Source organism: Salvia splendens, chromosome 2 (assembly GCF_004379255.2).
Source record: "Salvia splendens isolate huo1 chromosome 2, SspV2, whole genome shotgun sequence".
Lineage (NCBI taxonomy): Eukaryota > Viridiplantae > Streptophyta > Magnoliopsida > Lamiales > Lamiaceae > Salvia > Salvia splendens.
Window position 1 is genome coordinate 5,690,226 of NC_056033.1, and position 16,230 is coordinate 5,706,455.

Genomic DNA, 16,230 nt, shown 5'->3' on the forward strand with positions numbered 1-16,230 from the left:
TCATTTTGATAGATATGATTGTAGTAACACACTCATTCGAACCATCCAAATCTACCTAGTTGCACTTGAAGTGCCGGACAAATAGAATTTAGTTTACGTTTTTTCACTAATTTTCAATTAATTTATTTTAGAGTTTGTGAAAATATTAAATCGTTTCATGTGGTGTTTGTCAGTTGGGACATCTCTATTAAATTGATCCATGATGAGGCCAACATCATTTATTTGCTTCTTTTTGTAATGTTTCTTTTCACAATCGATGGTTTGGTGTATTTAGGAGTAGTATTTTGTTATGTGCCTATAGATTTATTACATATGCTTATACAAATATATTATCTAAAATAACACAATATATTATGTTTTGGCGTTGTAAAAGTGCAAAGTTTGAAGTTATTTCACACCTTTTACTAACACAAGGCTTATTAATTTGGTTAAGTTTGTTGTTGAATCATGGGTAGAATAGTAATTTCATTGAAGTAGTAGAATGTGCTGAGTTTGTGGTAGACTGGTAGGCCAACAGTGACATATTAGTTGATGATGAAACAAATAACGTTAAATTAATATAAATGGGCGTGATAAAAAATTTTAGATGAACTGATAATAAAATTGTGATCAAAATGGTATATATAAAATATCCTACTGCTATATGCATTTGGTAAATTTATTTAGCTTCTTAATTAATTATATTTACTATCCCTGCAGTTACTCTTAATAACTTATACGTTCAATTTTTTTTGCTTAGGGACATATTCATACCTATAATATTATAAATGTAATACAGTAACATCGAACTTTGTACACGCATAATAAAATTGAGATTGATTGTTCCATTATTAAATTGATTTTGACTCTTTAGGGAAAGTACTAGGCATCTAACTAATACTAGTACTGAGGGGGCCGCTCAAAAAGTGTACTAAAAGCCAATGTGGTTAATCACTAATCTTTTCTAGCATATTCGACCAATTATATTATTTCATTTTTATATTGTATTTAAATATTTTAAATCAATTTATAGTAAGAGATTACACTTAACTGACTTAATTGTGATTAGTATATGGTCAATACAAACATTCTCTTTTTGGGGGTGAAATGAGGCAGGCAGAGCCCGATTGCAAAAACAAATTAACGAATATAACAGACACATAATATATTGCATTACATGAATTTTTTTGTGAAAACTATATGCATAATGTGATAGAAAGTTCGCACTAAAATTCTTCTTTTTGTCCACACGATGGAGTACCACTGAATCAAAATCATGTAACAAGCTCTGTACTTTCATAAACGATCCTTTAAAAGTAATGGCAAAGAAGTTTACATACTAATCTTTCCATTGCTTAATTAATTTGTATGTGATAAACGATCCTTTAAAAGTAATGGCAAAGAAGTTTACATACTAATCTTTCCATTGCTTAATTAATTTGTATGTGATGAAAAAGAGTGGTTACCAATTTTACTACTACTAAATAAATTGTGAACCATTTTTTAGTTTAGATTAGAATACTTAGAAGGACAGTACATTAATAGATCAAGACATATTAAAAATTGTCCATATTATAATACTCCCTCTCCCCCATATTTTGTCATAGTTTGATCGGACACGGATTTTAATAAATGTAATGGAAAGTAAGATGAAAAAATTGGTAGGATGTGAATCCTACTTTTAAAGTACAGTTTTATAATAAAATGTTAGTGAGAATAAGTTAGTGGAATGTGTGATTCATTATAAAAAATGGTAAAAATTGAAATGTAATAAATTTTGTGGACGGACGAAAATTGAAAAATGTGATAAAATTTTAGAGACAGAGGGAGGGAGTATAATAAATGGAATTTATTATTACAGCATTTCTCAATTTGGAAGAGTGGGCATGTGATAATAATTGTAAAATGGGCCAGGTTCTTAACTTGGCTCTTTTATATCAACGATTTTTTTGTTTGGAAAAGATTCCAATGGATATTATGATGATTGGAAATTAACTAATTGTGAGGTGGTCGCAATCTATCGTATCACTGGCTTAATCGTCAAAGTTAATCAGTCTAAGTGACATGATTGAGATATAATGAAATTAGATATGACTGGTACATATATTGCGAGATTGTAGGTTGATTCAATCACTGAATTGATTAGAGTACAAGATCATCCATTAAAAAAACTTACTCTTTTTATTTTATCCAAACTAATTGATAACTTACTCTTTTAATTTTATCCAAACTAATTTGATAACTTCAATTTTAAGGTCTATAGAGTTATACTTGAGGTCGACATATATTATACCTCCCACTATTCATGTCTCACCAACTAAGTCACCTTAATATAAAGTCTATTATGAATTCATTTGAGACATATTCCATTTGTCCTATAAAAATATGGACATTTTACTTTTCCGCCCGTCCCATATAGTTAGTCCATTCCATTAATGAAAAATTTTTCTCCAACTCATTATCCATATACACCAATTCATTTACATTTTATACCATAAGATGTGAGTCTTACTATCCATTAACACTAATCTAATTACTTTTCTTCTTTTTCTCTTTTACTTTATTAATTGTGCATTAATTACTGTGTCATCTCAAATGTCATTATTTTTATACAACGGATGAAGTATGGAAAAAAGTGAAAATAAAAGAATACAAACTTATAATCGTACTTTGGAGAAAGTGGCCCAATATTTAAATATCGAAGCCCAGTTTGGATCCAGTAAGCATCTCTTTCTCGCACACCTTCTCTAAATGGGCATATCTAAGTTGAATTCATTTGTTTTCTTCAGCACTATATTTAACACGAGTTATTCTATTTAATCTTCTATACTCAAAAATTTAGAATCCAAACACCTCTTGGAGTTCAAGTTCGACTTAGTATTCTTTTATAGTAATTAGTAAAAACCTAAACGCAACAAAACAACAAAAGCGCCCATATTCACAAATTGGGTCACATTAAACGCACTAAAGAAAGAAAGAAAATCCATTTATTTAGAGATAATAAATTAATAATTACAACAAAAAAACATTTCTCAACCTCTATTATTATATACACACTTAATAATAATCTAACAAACAGCAAAACCTCGATTCCAAACGAATAAATCAATAAAGAATACTTTAATACTAAAAAAAATGTATTTTTGTTGCTCTCTTCACTCAGTCTTGCCAACATCCGCCGTCGCAACGTCGGCCTCCGCCTTAATCTCCTCAAGCTTCTGCAGCACCTCCAGCGCCTCAGGCCGCGCCGCGGGCGACGGATCAACACAATGAAGCGCCAGCTTGAGCGTATTGAGCAGCTCATCGGCAACAGTCGAAGAAGAAGCATCCCTCATGAGCTCCACGTCAAACACCTCATTAGTCCACTCCTCCTTCACAATCGACGCTACCCACTGCGGCAGATCCAGCCCGTCTTTCGCCTCGCTCGGAGACTTCCCCGTCAGCAGCTCCAGCACCATCACCCCGAGGCTGAACACGTCCGTCTTCTCGCTCGCGTTCTTCAGCTTCGACAGCTCCGGCGCCCTGTACCCCATCGACCCCGCCGTCCCCACCACGTCCGCGCTCGTCATCAGCCTCGACAGCCCCACGTCCGCGATCTTCGGATCCGTCTTTTCGTCCAGAAGAACGTTGCTTGCCGTCAGATTTCCATGAACATGCTTTACTTCACTATGTAGGTAGCACAGCCCTCTTGTTATTCCAATTGCTATGTTCATCCTTGTGGGCCATGGCACGGTCGTCTCCGGCCCCCTAGCTGCATGCCACGTGTATTGAATGTCACCACATTATGCTAAACAATATTATAATCAAACATAACATAAAAATGTACTCCTTAATATGACTCTGTAATACTAATATTTTGTGTTAAGCGGAGAGAGAATAAAAATCGAACCGTGTAAGAAGGATGCGAGGCTTCCATTAGGCATGTAATCGTAGACAAGAAGCTTCTCGCCTTTAGGGCCGAGATAGTAAGCTCTCAACGCCAAGATATTTCGGTGTCTAATCTTTCCAAGATTGGAAGCTTCGACTTCGAATTCCTTTTGAGGTTTGGTGACTTTCTCTCGCAATCTCTTCACCGCGACTTGATTCTCATCTTCGAGCGTCGCTTTGTAGGCCGTTCCGTAACTGCTCTTTCCCATAATCTCTGCAGTGGCACACAACAAATCGTTAGCTGTGAAAACAAAAGGCCCATCAAAATGGACTAATTTCCCTCCTCCATCGCCGCCGGTCTCCCCTTCCGCTGCCAGAGCCGCTGCCGCCTTGCTGGTTGAAGGCGGAGGAGCTCTTCCGCCTTTGCTGGATTTCGTCTTTTTGCATAACAAGCAGCATAGCAGCACGAAACAGAGGATCAGTAGAACGAAGAGAAGGGCTCCGGATGCGATGAGAACGATATCCTTGGTGCTGAGCTTGCGGCGGCGGTGGGGCTTCGGCTGCGGCGACGGGCACGGCGGCGCTGAGGGGCCGTAGCCGCAAAGGTTGATGTTGCCGGCGAAGGAGGTGGAGTTGAATTTCTTGGATAGAAGAGAAGGAACGGCGCCGGAGAGGTTGTTGTAGGAGAGGTCGAGAGAAGTGAGGTTTGGCAGATTGGAGAGAGATAGTGGGATTTCTCCGGTGAGGTTGTTCTCGGAGAGATCAAGGGAGTTTAACGAGGTGATGTTGCCGATGGTCAGTGGGATTCCACCGCGGAATCTGTTATTGCTCAGGTTTAAAACAGAGAGATTTAGAAGTTTTTGAATTGAATTCGGAATCGAGCCATCGAGATTGTTCTTCTCAAGATTCATCTTCTTTAGAGCCAACAAACTGCCTATTTCATCAATGCTTCCTTCAAGCTTGTTGTGACTCAAATCCAACTCCTCGAGAGAAACCAATCTCGTTAAAGAGGTTGGGATTTTTCCAGATAAAGAATTGTGATCAAGAGTTAAATATTTGAGACTTGAAACAGAGCTCCAAGACTCAGGGAGGGAGGAAGTGAGATTATTATGTTGAAGAGCGAGAAAGATGAGAGAGGATGAGCGAGAAAGGCTTACTGGGATCGACCCAGAGAAGGAATTAAAGCTCAGATTCAATCGATACAGGCGCGTGGAGTTAGCAAGATTTGGAGGGATGATTCCGGCGAGCTGATTACCGCTGACATCAACGGTCTGAAGCAGCGGGCAGTTTGAAATCGAGGCCGGCAGAGAGCCGGAGAGGCGGTTGTTGAAGAGATATAAGCCTCTGAGATTCGGTAGAAATCCAATCGTCGCGGGAATCGCGCCGACGATGGCGTTGTCGTGGAGGCTGATCCGCCGGAGGGACTGGAGCTGGCCGATTCTGTGGGAAATACGGCCGCCCAGTCCCTTGAAAGGGAGCTGGATGGAAATGACTTCGCCGCCGGCGCATTTGATTCCGGTCCAGCCAGCGCAGGCGCCGGCGCCGGTGTCGTTCCAGCTCCGGAGCACCCCTTTAAAATCCACCAATTCGTTTTTGATGGCGTGGAGGGCTTGGGAGTCGGCTCGAGTGACCTTCACGCCGTCCCATTTCGCGCCTGAAGCGGAAAAAGAGAGGGCGAGGAGGAGGCTGAGGAAGAAGAGCAAGTTCAGTGTGGTGTTGTTAGAAAAGGAGATCCATTTGGAATTTCCCGCCAATAGATTTTTGAAGTGATCGGCCATGAACAAAGAGGGAGAAGCGAAGCAATCAATATTCAATATGAATGATTGAGAGCTTAGGCAAGTCTAAGAGAGATGTTTGAAGCCACAGGGGCTCAGCTATTTTGGTTTGACTGCAGCTCAGTTGAGATGATTTATGGGAGAGAGGATAGTGTCAGTGAGTTTGAAGTTTAATCTCAACGGCTAGATGCTTAGTCTGCACAATATGGACACAAAATTGTATTTTCTGAGTTAACAAATGTTACTCTTTTCTATACCAATTAAATACTATCTCATACAGTATTACTTTTTATTAATATTAAATATCTTATTTTACTTTTTTTATTTATAAATCAATCTCATATTCAAATTGGAATATTAACCACTCGAATTTTATTTCTACTATTATAAAACTAATACTTAATTTGTTCACGAAAAATAATTCTCATAATATAAAATTGATAAAATAAAATAAATATAGAAGCAAAATTTATTAACAAGAAATAGAGCTCACAGTCACAGTGTATTCAAATATAATACTATTAGATTAATTTTTATAGAAAATGAAATAAGTAGTCTATAAAAAAAAGTAAAAAGTTTATATTCTGGCTGAACTGTTGTGAGATAAGAAACCTGAACGGGTGAACGTGTTTGGCGCGGGCCACCTATAACGGCTATATTCGGGCTCACGTGCGACCGTTAAATAATCTTGACTTATTCCACCTCCAAAACTTTATTATTTCCCTCACCTAATATTGCTCACATTTTATTTGCAGATTCTTGTCTCAGATTTCCTATCGTTTTTTTACCATCATTTTATTTTGTTTTTTAGTCAGCTCCATACTTGCTGATGTCATTATATATATACACGACATCATACTTTTAGTCAGCTCTCAGATTTCCAATTATTTTTGGCATTTTCAATTTTTTTAAAAAATTCGAATTTAATATAAAAAATCTTTTTTAAATAAAAAAATTCCACTTCCCAATAAATTATATTTGTTTTCTCCCCACTTTTAATTTTTTTTTCCAAAATTCACATTTTCATCTATAAATACCTTCACTTCCACACAAAAAATTTCACACCACACTACACAATTCTCATCTAAATTCTATTATCAATTCTCAATCTTTCACTTTTACAAAAAAAATGTCCGGCTCCGGCGATCACCCCTCAGACTCCCGCGGTTGGAACCACGAATGGTTCGGCTCACAACCATTCCCTAGTCCGGAAATGCAATTCTCTGCCCCTCTTCAAACCCAAGGTTCTCAAGTTCCAGGTGGCTACCGGCCTTACCCGGTGGACGACCAAGATGCCCCCGATGGGCGATACGGGTGGGCACCCGAACCCGGATTGGGAGGGAGCGGCGGCTCTCAAACTCCTCCTACTCCTACTCCTACTCCTACTCCTACTCCTACTCCTCGTGGTGTCCGCATCCCGTACAATCCGGCGGAGATGGATCAGTTATTCAAAGCCTATTTGATTATCTCCGAAGATCCGGAGGTTGCCACGAACCAAAGCGGTGATAGGTTTTGGTGCTGCGTCTCTTGCTGGTACAATGAAAACCGCTCTGATGGAACCATCGAGCGCAATGAGAGTATGGTGTGCAATGCCATCTTCAGAGCAAACGAAGAAATCCAAAAGTTCCAGGGGTATTACCTCCAGGAAGAACGGTCGGCAGGAGCGAGCTTGACATCATCAGTGCCGCGTTGGTGACCTACCAATCCCAACATTACAAACCGTTCAAGTACCTCAGCGCTTGGCAGGAGGTGCGCCATCATCCGAAGTATAAGGGAGGCGTATCATCCTCCTCCAGCTTCTCCAGCAAACGGTCGAGGTCCGTATCCCTATCCGACCCCGGCGAGGATGAGGTTGCTAGCCAGCTTGCCGGAGCTAACTTGGGTAGCCACGACGCCGGCCCGACCAGTTCCCAACGCCGGCCGCAAGGAAGGAAGAAGGCGACGGCCAACCGCCGTCGGGCCGCAACTCCATCTGCCCCCGCTCCCGCTCCCGCTCCCTTTGTGCCACCTCAACCCCCCACCAACTCGTTGTGGACCCTTTTGGCTCAACTCAATTTGGCTGATAGGTCTCGGATGACTCCCGAGCAACTTGATTCACATTTGACAATGATACGGGGTCTCCGAAAAACATTAGGGATAGGGCCAGAGGACTAATCTTCCATGGGGGTATTTTTTAGCCTTTAATTATGTAATTTTTAATTTGCAGGATTTTAATTATGTATTTTTATTTTTTAGGATTTTAATTATGTAATTTTTATTTTTTAGGATTTTAAGTTTGTAATTTTTATTTTTAGGATTTAATTATATAATTTTTATATTTTAATGTATTTTTAGTAATTGAAGCATTTAATTTAAATAATGGAATGGTGGGACCCTTAGCATGTCCTTGCGGAAGAGCATGAGAGCATCCACAACCGTGCTCTTGCCAGCGGCACGGTTGTGGGCCCGGGCGGTACTATTCATGCCTGCTCTCTGGCAAGAGCACAACACCCACAACTGTGCTCTTCCGCAAGGACGAGCACAATTAATATAAAATTCAATTACACAAAAACATTTCCATAATATTAAAATTCATTTAAAACCCACAATAAATATTACAAATGACAAATAAAATTAAACATTGCATAATTAAAATCCTAAAAATTAAAAATTACATAATTAAAATCCTAAAAATTAAAAATTACATAATTAAAATCCTAAAAATTAAAAATGACACTACTCGTTGCCGAATTTCGCCCACATGTGGTTGATTAGGTCTTCTTGTAGTTGATTGTGGATTCGAGTATCGCGCATTGTGTGTCTTGTCTCGATCCTCTGGCCAACCGTCGTATGCTCGCCTCGGCGTAGGGGAGACCTCGCTGTTGAGCTTCCGGCTTCGTCCTCGTCGTAGAAGCTAGCCGCCCTCGGCCCTTCGTCGGCTATAATCATGTTGTGTAATATAATACACGTGAACATGATGTCGGTGATATTATTCACGTACCACAGCCGAGCCGGGGCCTTCACAATGTTGAATCGAGCTTGAAGGACCCCGAAGGCTCTTTCGACATCTTTCCGCGCTGACTCTTGACGCTGCGCAAAAAGAACCCGTCTCGGGTCGTGCGGGTTGTGGAGCGTCTTCACGAACGTCGACCACCTTGGGTAGATACCATCGGCGAGATAGTAACCCATGCGGTATATATTTCCGTTGATGGTGAAGTCGATCGCCGGTGCTACACCATTCATCACATCATTGAAGAGTGGTGACGAATATAGCACATTCAAGTCGTTGTTGGATCCAGCAACGCCGAAATATGCATGCCAAATCCATAGGCGGTAGTCGGCGACCGCCTCAAGGATAAGCGTTGGGCCGCCGCCTTTGTGACCGCTCAAGTGTTGCCCCCTCCAAGCAGTCGGACAATTCTTCCACCTCCAATGCATGCAGTCAATGCTGCCAAGCATTCCGGGAAAGCCATGGACTGATTCATGAAGACGAAGCAACCGTTGGCAATCATTAGTGGTGGGTGCTCGAAGGAATTCATCCTCAAAAGCAGAACGAACGCCCTCGCAAAAATTCTTTAAACATAGGATTCCAGTGGACTCACCGATATGCAAATACTCGTCGAACATGTCGGCCGTTTGCCCAGTAGCGAGTTGTCGGATGGCACACGTACACTTCTGCAACGCCGTGATACTTTGCCGGCCGGCTGCATCTACACCTGTTTGAAAGTATTCAACACGTGCGGACAATGTGTTGACAATTCGCATGAACAAGCGCTTTGACATGCGAAAACGGCGCCTGAAGTAATCTGCCGGAAACCGCGGCTGGTCGGCAAAGTAGTCGGCAACGAGCCTTTCGTGGGCTCCCTCCCGGTCACGATGGATGTACCGTCGATTTGATCTGGTTCGTTGAGGAGGAGGAGCAGGGGTATTCGCCGCGACGTATGCTTCGTAAGCGGCACGATGTTGTTCGTAGTATTCTTGTTCTTCGCGTTCCGCTTCCGCCATAATATGGGTGAAATCCATTTGAGATTTTGAGTGGGTGATGAATGTGTTGATAGTTTGTATGAGAATTATGAATGAGAGATGAATGAGAGATGATTTGATGTGATAAATGGATGATGAATGTGTGTATTTATAGATGATTTTGGGGAAAAAAATAAAAAAAAATCAAAAAAAATCAGAAAAAACGGGAAAAAAACGGCCATATTTTTGGGATTTGGAAAATATTTTTTTTTTATTTTTTAGCATTATTTATAATTAAATACCGATTTTTAAAAAATAAAAATAAAAAAAAGTTTAAACACAACGGCTATGCCGTTGACGAATGGGAGCGCGCCACGTGTGCGTCCGCTGGCACGGACGTGCTCGATACATCGAGCAGCGCCGTGCCAGCGGCGCGGCTGCAGCGGCGGCGGTCCTGCGCCTTGCCAACGGCGCGGACGGCGGTGGCGTCTTTCGCCACCGCTGCGGATGCTCTGAGTGTGGTTGTTGTGCTCTTGAGGAAAAACAGAGAGTAAAAAATTAATAAAAGTGGGTTCGGACCCACATCTATGCTCTTGCCAAAGAGCATGGATGTGGATGCTCTTACTACCTCAATTTCATGATTTTATTGGCTGGCCGCAATCGAAAAATCGGGTACTTGCATCAATACCTAAATTTTTTTTAGTGAATCCCGCACATGATCCGACCCGATATTCGATGACCATACCTTACTCCCTCAATTTTTATTTGAATTATTATTACTCTGTGCGTCCTATCACATTTTGTCATTTTTATTGATCCCACAATATAAGTCGCATTTCACTTTTATAATAAATGATAAATAGGTCCGCATTTCACTAACTCAATTCACTCACGTTATATTATAAAATTAATATAAAAAAGCGGACTCACATTATGAGACGATGGAGTACTATATAATGCTACAGTCAAGATTGAGGTGTCAAAGTATAGCGCTATACTCCTACTACATTAACGATTAAGTATCTTAAATTTATTTTATTTTTTGTCGTCCTCAATTAAATATCTCATTTATTGTATTTTTTTTACTCTAATAGATTTGGTAATATACTCTACATTCCACTAACTTTAAGTCTCTATCCACTTATCTTTTATTACTCCATCTGTTCCACAAAAATATGCACTCTTTTCTTTTTAGTCCGTCTCACAAGAATATACACTTTCTAATTTTGAAAAGTTTTTTATCTCTAATGAAGTGGGACTCATTCTCCACTAATAATACTTTAATTACTTTCTCTCTCTCTCTCTTGTACCAATTTTACATTAAAACTCGTGTCGTCCCCAAAGTGCATATTCTTTGGGGACGAAGGGAGTATAAAACTAGTATATAAAAGTAAAATTCATAATTCACTAATTTTTTTTATCTACTTTTATTGCACGGAGTATTTCATGAAATTTGAGCCAGAGTCGAGGTACGTCACTTAATTGTAGACAACAAGAGTATTTGTGCTATATGAAGAGAAATAAGAGGATGACAAAATAGATATTGACGTTTTTATATTAAAAATGTGTCGTTTAAATTATTTAAGGTGCTAGTATTCGTCTGAGGGGTCATATAGAGATATATGTCCTTAAAATAAGTTAGTCAAACACTTTATCTGAGTGGGTAATCATATATAGATTAAAATAATTAAGATTATGCAACACTTGCTTTGATGAAATGATCTCGAAACATATTAGATTATGACTTATGAACTCAAGATCACTTTTATTTCATGACAGTGATGCACGATCCTATTTTATTGTCATATTAATTTATCATTATGCATAGTTGTAAATAATGATATTGTATATTTGTTTAGATACAATTAACATGGTAAATCGACTTGTCTCCTAATCTTCCTACAAGCCTAAGTTAAAATAAAATGATTTTCAACATAAAGTAGATCCAAAATAACAAAGCAAACATACATACTTGTTCATTCATTTGAAGGGAACCCAACAATTCAGAAAAATCATTACATTTGAGCTTTGAAATCCCTGTTTAATCTTGTTTTCTTGATAGAAGGAGAATTTTCTTAATTAATCTAGAGTACAAATAGTTTTCCATTTAAATTGCAAAATTAATCTATTCACAAAGCAAACGCAATAATAATATTCACATCCAAAGAAAACAGCGGATCTCACAAAGACACATCTCCTGAACAAAATTCACGTGTGTGCATATATAAATCTAGCTACTTGTATAGCAAATTACAGTACTGTGTTAATTCATCATGTGTCATACCACAGATTATTTCAATAAATCTAGAAATGAAAAAAATGGAGTATAGTTTATTTGCCCCTACCGTCGACGGACGACGAATCCTCAAACCCTAGCAGGCATATTGGGTTGCTTAGAAGCAGCAGCGGCGCCGCCGTTCAACAATGTGAGGAATCCAGGAACGCCTCCCTGCGGCTGCTGCTCATCGATAAACAGATCTTCCGGCGCCCTAAAGGCGCCGTGCAGGCTAACAACACCGACGCCCATCATTAGAGCCGAGATGAGCACGGATCCGACGCTGGTGAGGAAGATCACGCCGACGGTGGAGACGATCAGGAAGAGCAGCGTCTCCCGATCGGAGTACTGGCGGCCGAAGCAGACGATCGGCGGATCGGAAGCCTGGCGGAAGACGTAGAGGAACAGCCAGGCGGCGAGGAGGCCGGAGAGGAGGAAGAGCGAGAACGGATGGGTGAGGAGCGAGATCGCGAGGACGGCGGTGACAATGGTGAGGTAATTGGTGCGGAAATAGTTGTAATTCTTCCTCAATCGGAGCGTGGCCTCAGAGATCGACTCCGGCTTGGAGAAGGCGGCGCGATCGACGACCTCCGACCAGGGGCGGCGATTGGCGAGGCCGAATCGGATGTTGTCGGAGACGACGGTGAGGAAGACGCGGACGGGGGAATTGGCGGAGGAAAATTGATGATTTCCGGCGGCGTTATGCGGCTGCGCGGCGGCGGAGGAGATTGGGAGGATGGCGGGGTGGTAATTCGCGCCTGCAGCAGCCATGGTGATTTTGGGGGAAATTTGGGGATTATTTTTCGGCAAATTTGAAGGAGCGAAGAGGAAGAGTATTTATAGGGAGCGTTTCAAAAAGGTGGTTTAAATTTGTTTAGGCTTAGGGAGGAAGGTTTGATACTCCGATTTTTACGATTTATTACGACTTTTTTCCCCTTTATATTTTTTACTCTATTATTTTACTCCAATTAGTTTATATCGTTGGGTCTATGGCGTATAGACAACACAAATTGTAATAATATACAGTTTTTTATTGATGATTCAAAAGGAAACAAAGGCAAAATTTTCGTCAAAGGATAATAAACTTAAAAAATATCCACTCGACTAAGACTTAAGAAGTATAGTAAAAAGTGTATATGAGTGTAGCAAAAGAGCAAAATAACTATTTCATTTAACACTAAAGTCCCAAAATATCATTAACATATTGCGATTTTTTTATTTTGGTCCAAAACATTATCTTTTGAATTATTCGGCCCCTCACATTTGAAAACGGGTCACATTTGGTCCTTTTTGGACGGTTCCGTCAAATTTTTGACGATTTTAATTATCGGGTCACAAATCTGTCACTAATCCGTCACTAACACAAACCAAGCTCAACACCGCCCTTTTATGCCCTTTATGCACTAACACAAACCAAGCTCAACACCGTCCACCTTGCGCCGGATCTCAGCCACGATCTCCTTATCCGAGGCCAGAATGTTGCAGTTTCGGCACGCGAAGGAGACTTCGATCTGGTACTCCTCGCTGGGGTTGGTGTACACCTGTACCGTCATGCTCGACCGTCCGATTATCGACGATCTCCGCAAGCTGAACAGCGCCTTCTTCCCCTCTGATCCCTTGCCGACGAAGCCCTCCCACCGCTGGTGCAGACTCGGCCTCTGCTCGATAAAAATTGGGGAAAACAGATCGGTGAGTTGATTCAGATGCTAAATCACACGATTGCGGCGCGAATTCGCGTAATGATTGATTAATTAACACGGAAATCATATGAGTTTGGTGAAAAAATCACAAGCTACAACACTACACTGTATACTCAATCGCCGAATTATGAGGAACTCGACGATCTGAGATGAATACATACCTTGCGGCGGACGGTGAGGATGCATCTGCCGGAGCCATCCATGAGAACGACTTCGCCAGTATCGCCGCCGTCGGGGCCGTACGATTCGACTCGGAAGAAGAGAGCGCCTTTGCAATCATAAGCAGTGAAGTCATCGCCGGCGAAAAAGAGAGAAGTTTTCAGCACGGTGAGATGCGTCTCTTCTTCGTACACGTAGCCTTTCTCCACGATCGCGCCACTCTTCGTCACTGTCTCCGCCGCCATTCGCTTCGCCGCCGACGGCCAAAGCATAACAAAATCAAGAAATTAACGGAGTTTGAAGACGAAGCTATCGAAGCACAATTCGAGCGTGAATGCTCTCGCGCTGACGCCGGATGGGGCGAGGTTGGCCTCCGGCGGCGGCGGTAGAGTGATTCTGGTTTGGGAGAGGAGAGACGAGGCCGGCGACGATGAAGAGATGGATTTCTTCGTTGCTTGCTGCTTGAAAGGGTATAAAGGGCCGGTGTTGAGCTTGGTTTGTGTTAGTGACGGATTTGTGACCCGGTAATTAAAACCGTCAAAAATTTGACGGAACCGTCCAAAAATGACCAAATGTGACTCGTTTTCAAATGTGAGGGACCGAATAATTCAAAAGATAATGTTTTTGACCAAAATCAAAAAATCGCAATATGTTAAGGACCATTTTGGGACTTTAGTCTTCATTTAATTAGGCCAGGTGAATAGATTCATAATAAACTAATCAGTTTCGGAATTTAATATATATGTTAAGGACCATTTTGGGACTTTAGTCTTTATTTAATTAGGCCGGGTGAATAGATTCATAATAAACTAATCAGTTTCGGAATTTTATATATATATATATATATATATATATATAGGAAAATGATCAATACAAAACTTGATCTTAATACAAAATCCAGACCAAATCCTGACCATGAGATTTGACAATCCAATGGTCAATAATTAAACAAAAACACGGAGGGTCATTGTAAAGCAGTTTTAGGTCATATTATAAACTTTGGGTTTGAGGTCATGTTAAGATCATTTCATGTCATCCTTACTAAAATGACGTAAAAATAAGCTTACAATGACCTAAAAATGACTTTTGTATGCTTGGTTCTGCATTTTTGTATTAAGAATGGTTTTGCATGGATCAAAACCCTATATATATATATATATATAGGTGCATTATAATGATAACCCCAATTTCCGTAATAACCCTATAACTAAATCTGGACCACACATTTTTAAAATCACATGGTTTAGATTCAAACTTAGATTTACTTCATAAAAAAAGCGCGAGGGTAAATATGTCATTTCGCTCATGATAAAATTTGTGTATCCAAATTTCGCTCATTTAATTTCTGAATTTCGCTCATTTTATTAGTCAGCCAAAAGTATCATTTTATCAACTCAGAGTATCATTCTATCCGGCAAAACTATCATTCTCTGCAATAAACCTAACATATATCATTTTATCAGTCAGTCAAAAGTATCATTTTATCAACTCAGAGTATCATTCTATCCGACAAAACTATCATTCTATGCAATAAACATAACATATATCATTTTATCATTTTATCATTTTAGCAGCCAGTCAAAAGTATCATTTTATCAACTCAGAGTATCATTCTATCCGGTAAAACTATCATTCTATGCAATAAACCTAACATATATCATTTTATCAGTCGGTCAAAAGTATCATTTTATCAACTCAGAGCATCATTCTATCCGGCAAAACTATCATTCTATGCAATAAACCTAATATAATCGGCACAATACATAATATACAAACCTACAAAGCAGTAAACGTATCATTTTATCAACTCAGAGTATCATTTTTATACGGTTACTGTCATTTTATCCGCTTAGATTATCATTTTATCAGGTAAAAGTATCATTTTATTAAACAAAAATGTCATTTTATACACCAAAAATACCTATCATTCTACCCGGTAAAACTATCATTCCATCGGCTGAAAGTATCATTCTATCCGGCAAAACTATCATTTTATGCAGTAAACCTAACATTTATAAGCTAAAAGTATCATTTTATCAACTCAGAGTATCATTCTATCCGGAAAAACTATCATTCTATGCAATAAACCTAACATATATCATTTTATCATTTTATCAGTCAGTCAAAAGTATCATTTTATCAACTCAGAGTATCATTCTATCCAGCCAAACTATCATTCTATGCAATAAACCTATCATTTTATCAGTCAGTCAAAAGTATCATTTTATCAACTCAGAGTCCCCATGGCAATTAGGATCTCAAGATGCAGCAACACCTACGATGCAAGGAATTATAGACTTACATCACGATATCTTTTTCTTTTTGATTCTGATTTTTGTTTTCGTATCGTGGATCTTGGCTCGCGCTTTATGGCACTTCCACTATCCAAAAAATCCAATCCCTCAAAGGATTGTTCATGGAACTACTATCGAGATTCTGTGGACCCTATTTCTTAGTATCATCCTAATGTTCATTGCTATACCATCATTTGCTCTTTTATATTCAATGGACGAGGTAGTAGTAGATCCAGCCA

At 39.8% G+C, this 16,230-nt stretch overlaps 3 protein-coding genes across 3 annotated transcripts; all 3 read right to left on the reverse strand.

Moving 5' to 3' along the window:
• Positions 1-2,944: 2,944 nt before the first annotated feature.
• Positions 2,945-5,803, reverse strand: LOC121785314 (probably inactive leucine-rich repeat receptor-like protein kinase IMK2). The gene is made up of 2 exons (XM_042183702.1): positions 3,869-5,803; positions 2,945-3,730 (listed from the first exon to the last, which is right to left on the reverse strand). Exons 1-2 carry the CDS (start codon positions 5,622-5,624, stop codon positions 3,135-3,137), a joined length of 2,352 nt encoding a protein of 783 aa, XP_042039636.1. The 5' UTR covers positions 5,625-5,803; the 3' UTR covers positions 2,945-3,134.
• On the reverse strand, positions 5,776-13,969 carry LOC121762748 (protein LURP-one-related 12-like). Its single transcript, XM_042158735.1, has 4 exons — positions 13,700-13,969; positions 13,265-13,496; positions 10,147-10,181; positions 5,776-5,817 (listed from the first exon to the last, which is right to left on the reverse strand). Exons 1-4 carry the CDS (start codon positions 13,967-13,969, stop codon positions 5,776-5,778), a joined length of 579 nt encoding a protein of 192 aa, XP_042014669.1.
• Positions 11,690-12,677, reverse strand: LOC121765565 (PRA1 family protein B4-like). Its single transcript, XM_042161768.1, has one exon. It carries the CDS (start codon positions 12,607-12,609, stop codon positions 11,929-11,931), a length of 681 nt encoding a protein of 226 aa, XP_042017702.1. The 5' UTR covers positions 12,610-12,677; the 3' UTR covers positions 11,690-11,928.
• Positions 13,970-16,230: the final 2,261 nt, after the last annotated feature.

Excerpts from the sequence above, each read along its gene's own strand:
- LOC121785314 (XM_042183702.1), bottom strand. The coding sequence starts at position 5,624 with ATGGCCGATCACTTCAAAAATCTATTGGCGGGAAATTCCAAATGGATC. Across the intron at positions 3,731-3,868 it reads CCTCGCATCCTTCTTACACG|CTAGGGGGCCGGAGACGACC; the intron begins GTTCGATTTTTA and ends CGTGGCATGCAG.
- LOC121765565 (XM_042161768.1), bottom strand. The coding sequence starts at position 12,609 with ATGGCTGCTGCAGGCGCGAATTACCACCCCGCCATCCTCCCAATCTCC.
- LOC121762748 (XM_042158735.1), bottom strand. The coding sequence starts at position 13,969 with ATGCTTTGGCCGTCGGCGGCGAAGCGAATGGCGGCGGAGACAGTGACG. Across the intron at positions 13,497-13,699 it reads TCCTCACCGTCCGCCGCAAG|AGGCCGAGTCTGCACCAGCG; the intron begins GTATGTATTCAT and ends TTTATCGAGCAG. Across the intron at positions 5,818-10,146 it reads TCTTTGGCAAGAGCATAGAT|ACTAAGCATCTAGCCGTTGA; the intron begins GTGGGTCCGAAC and ends CATATTGTGCAG.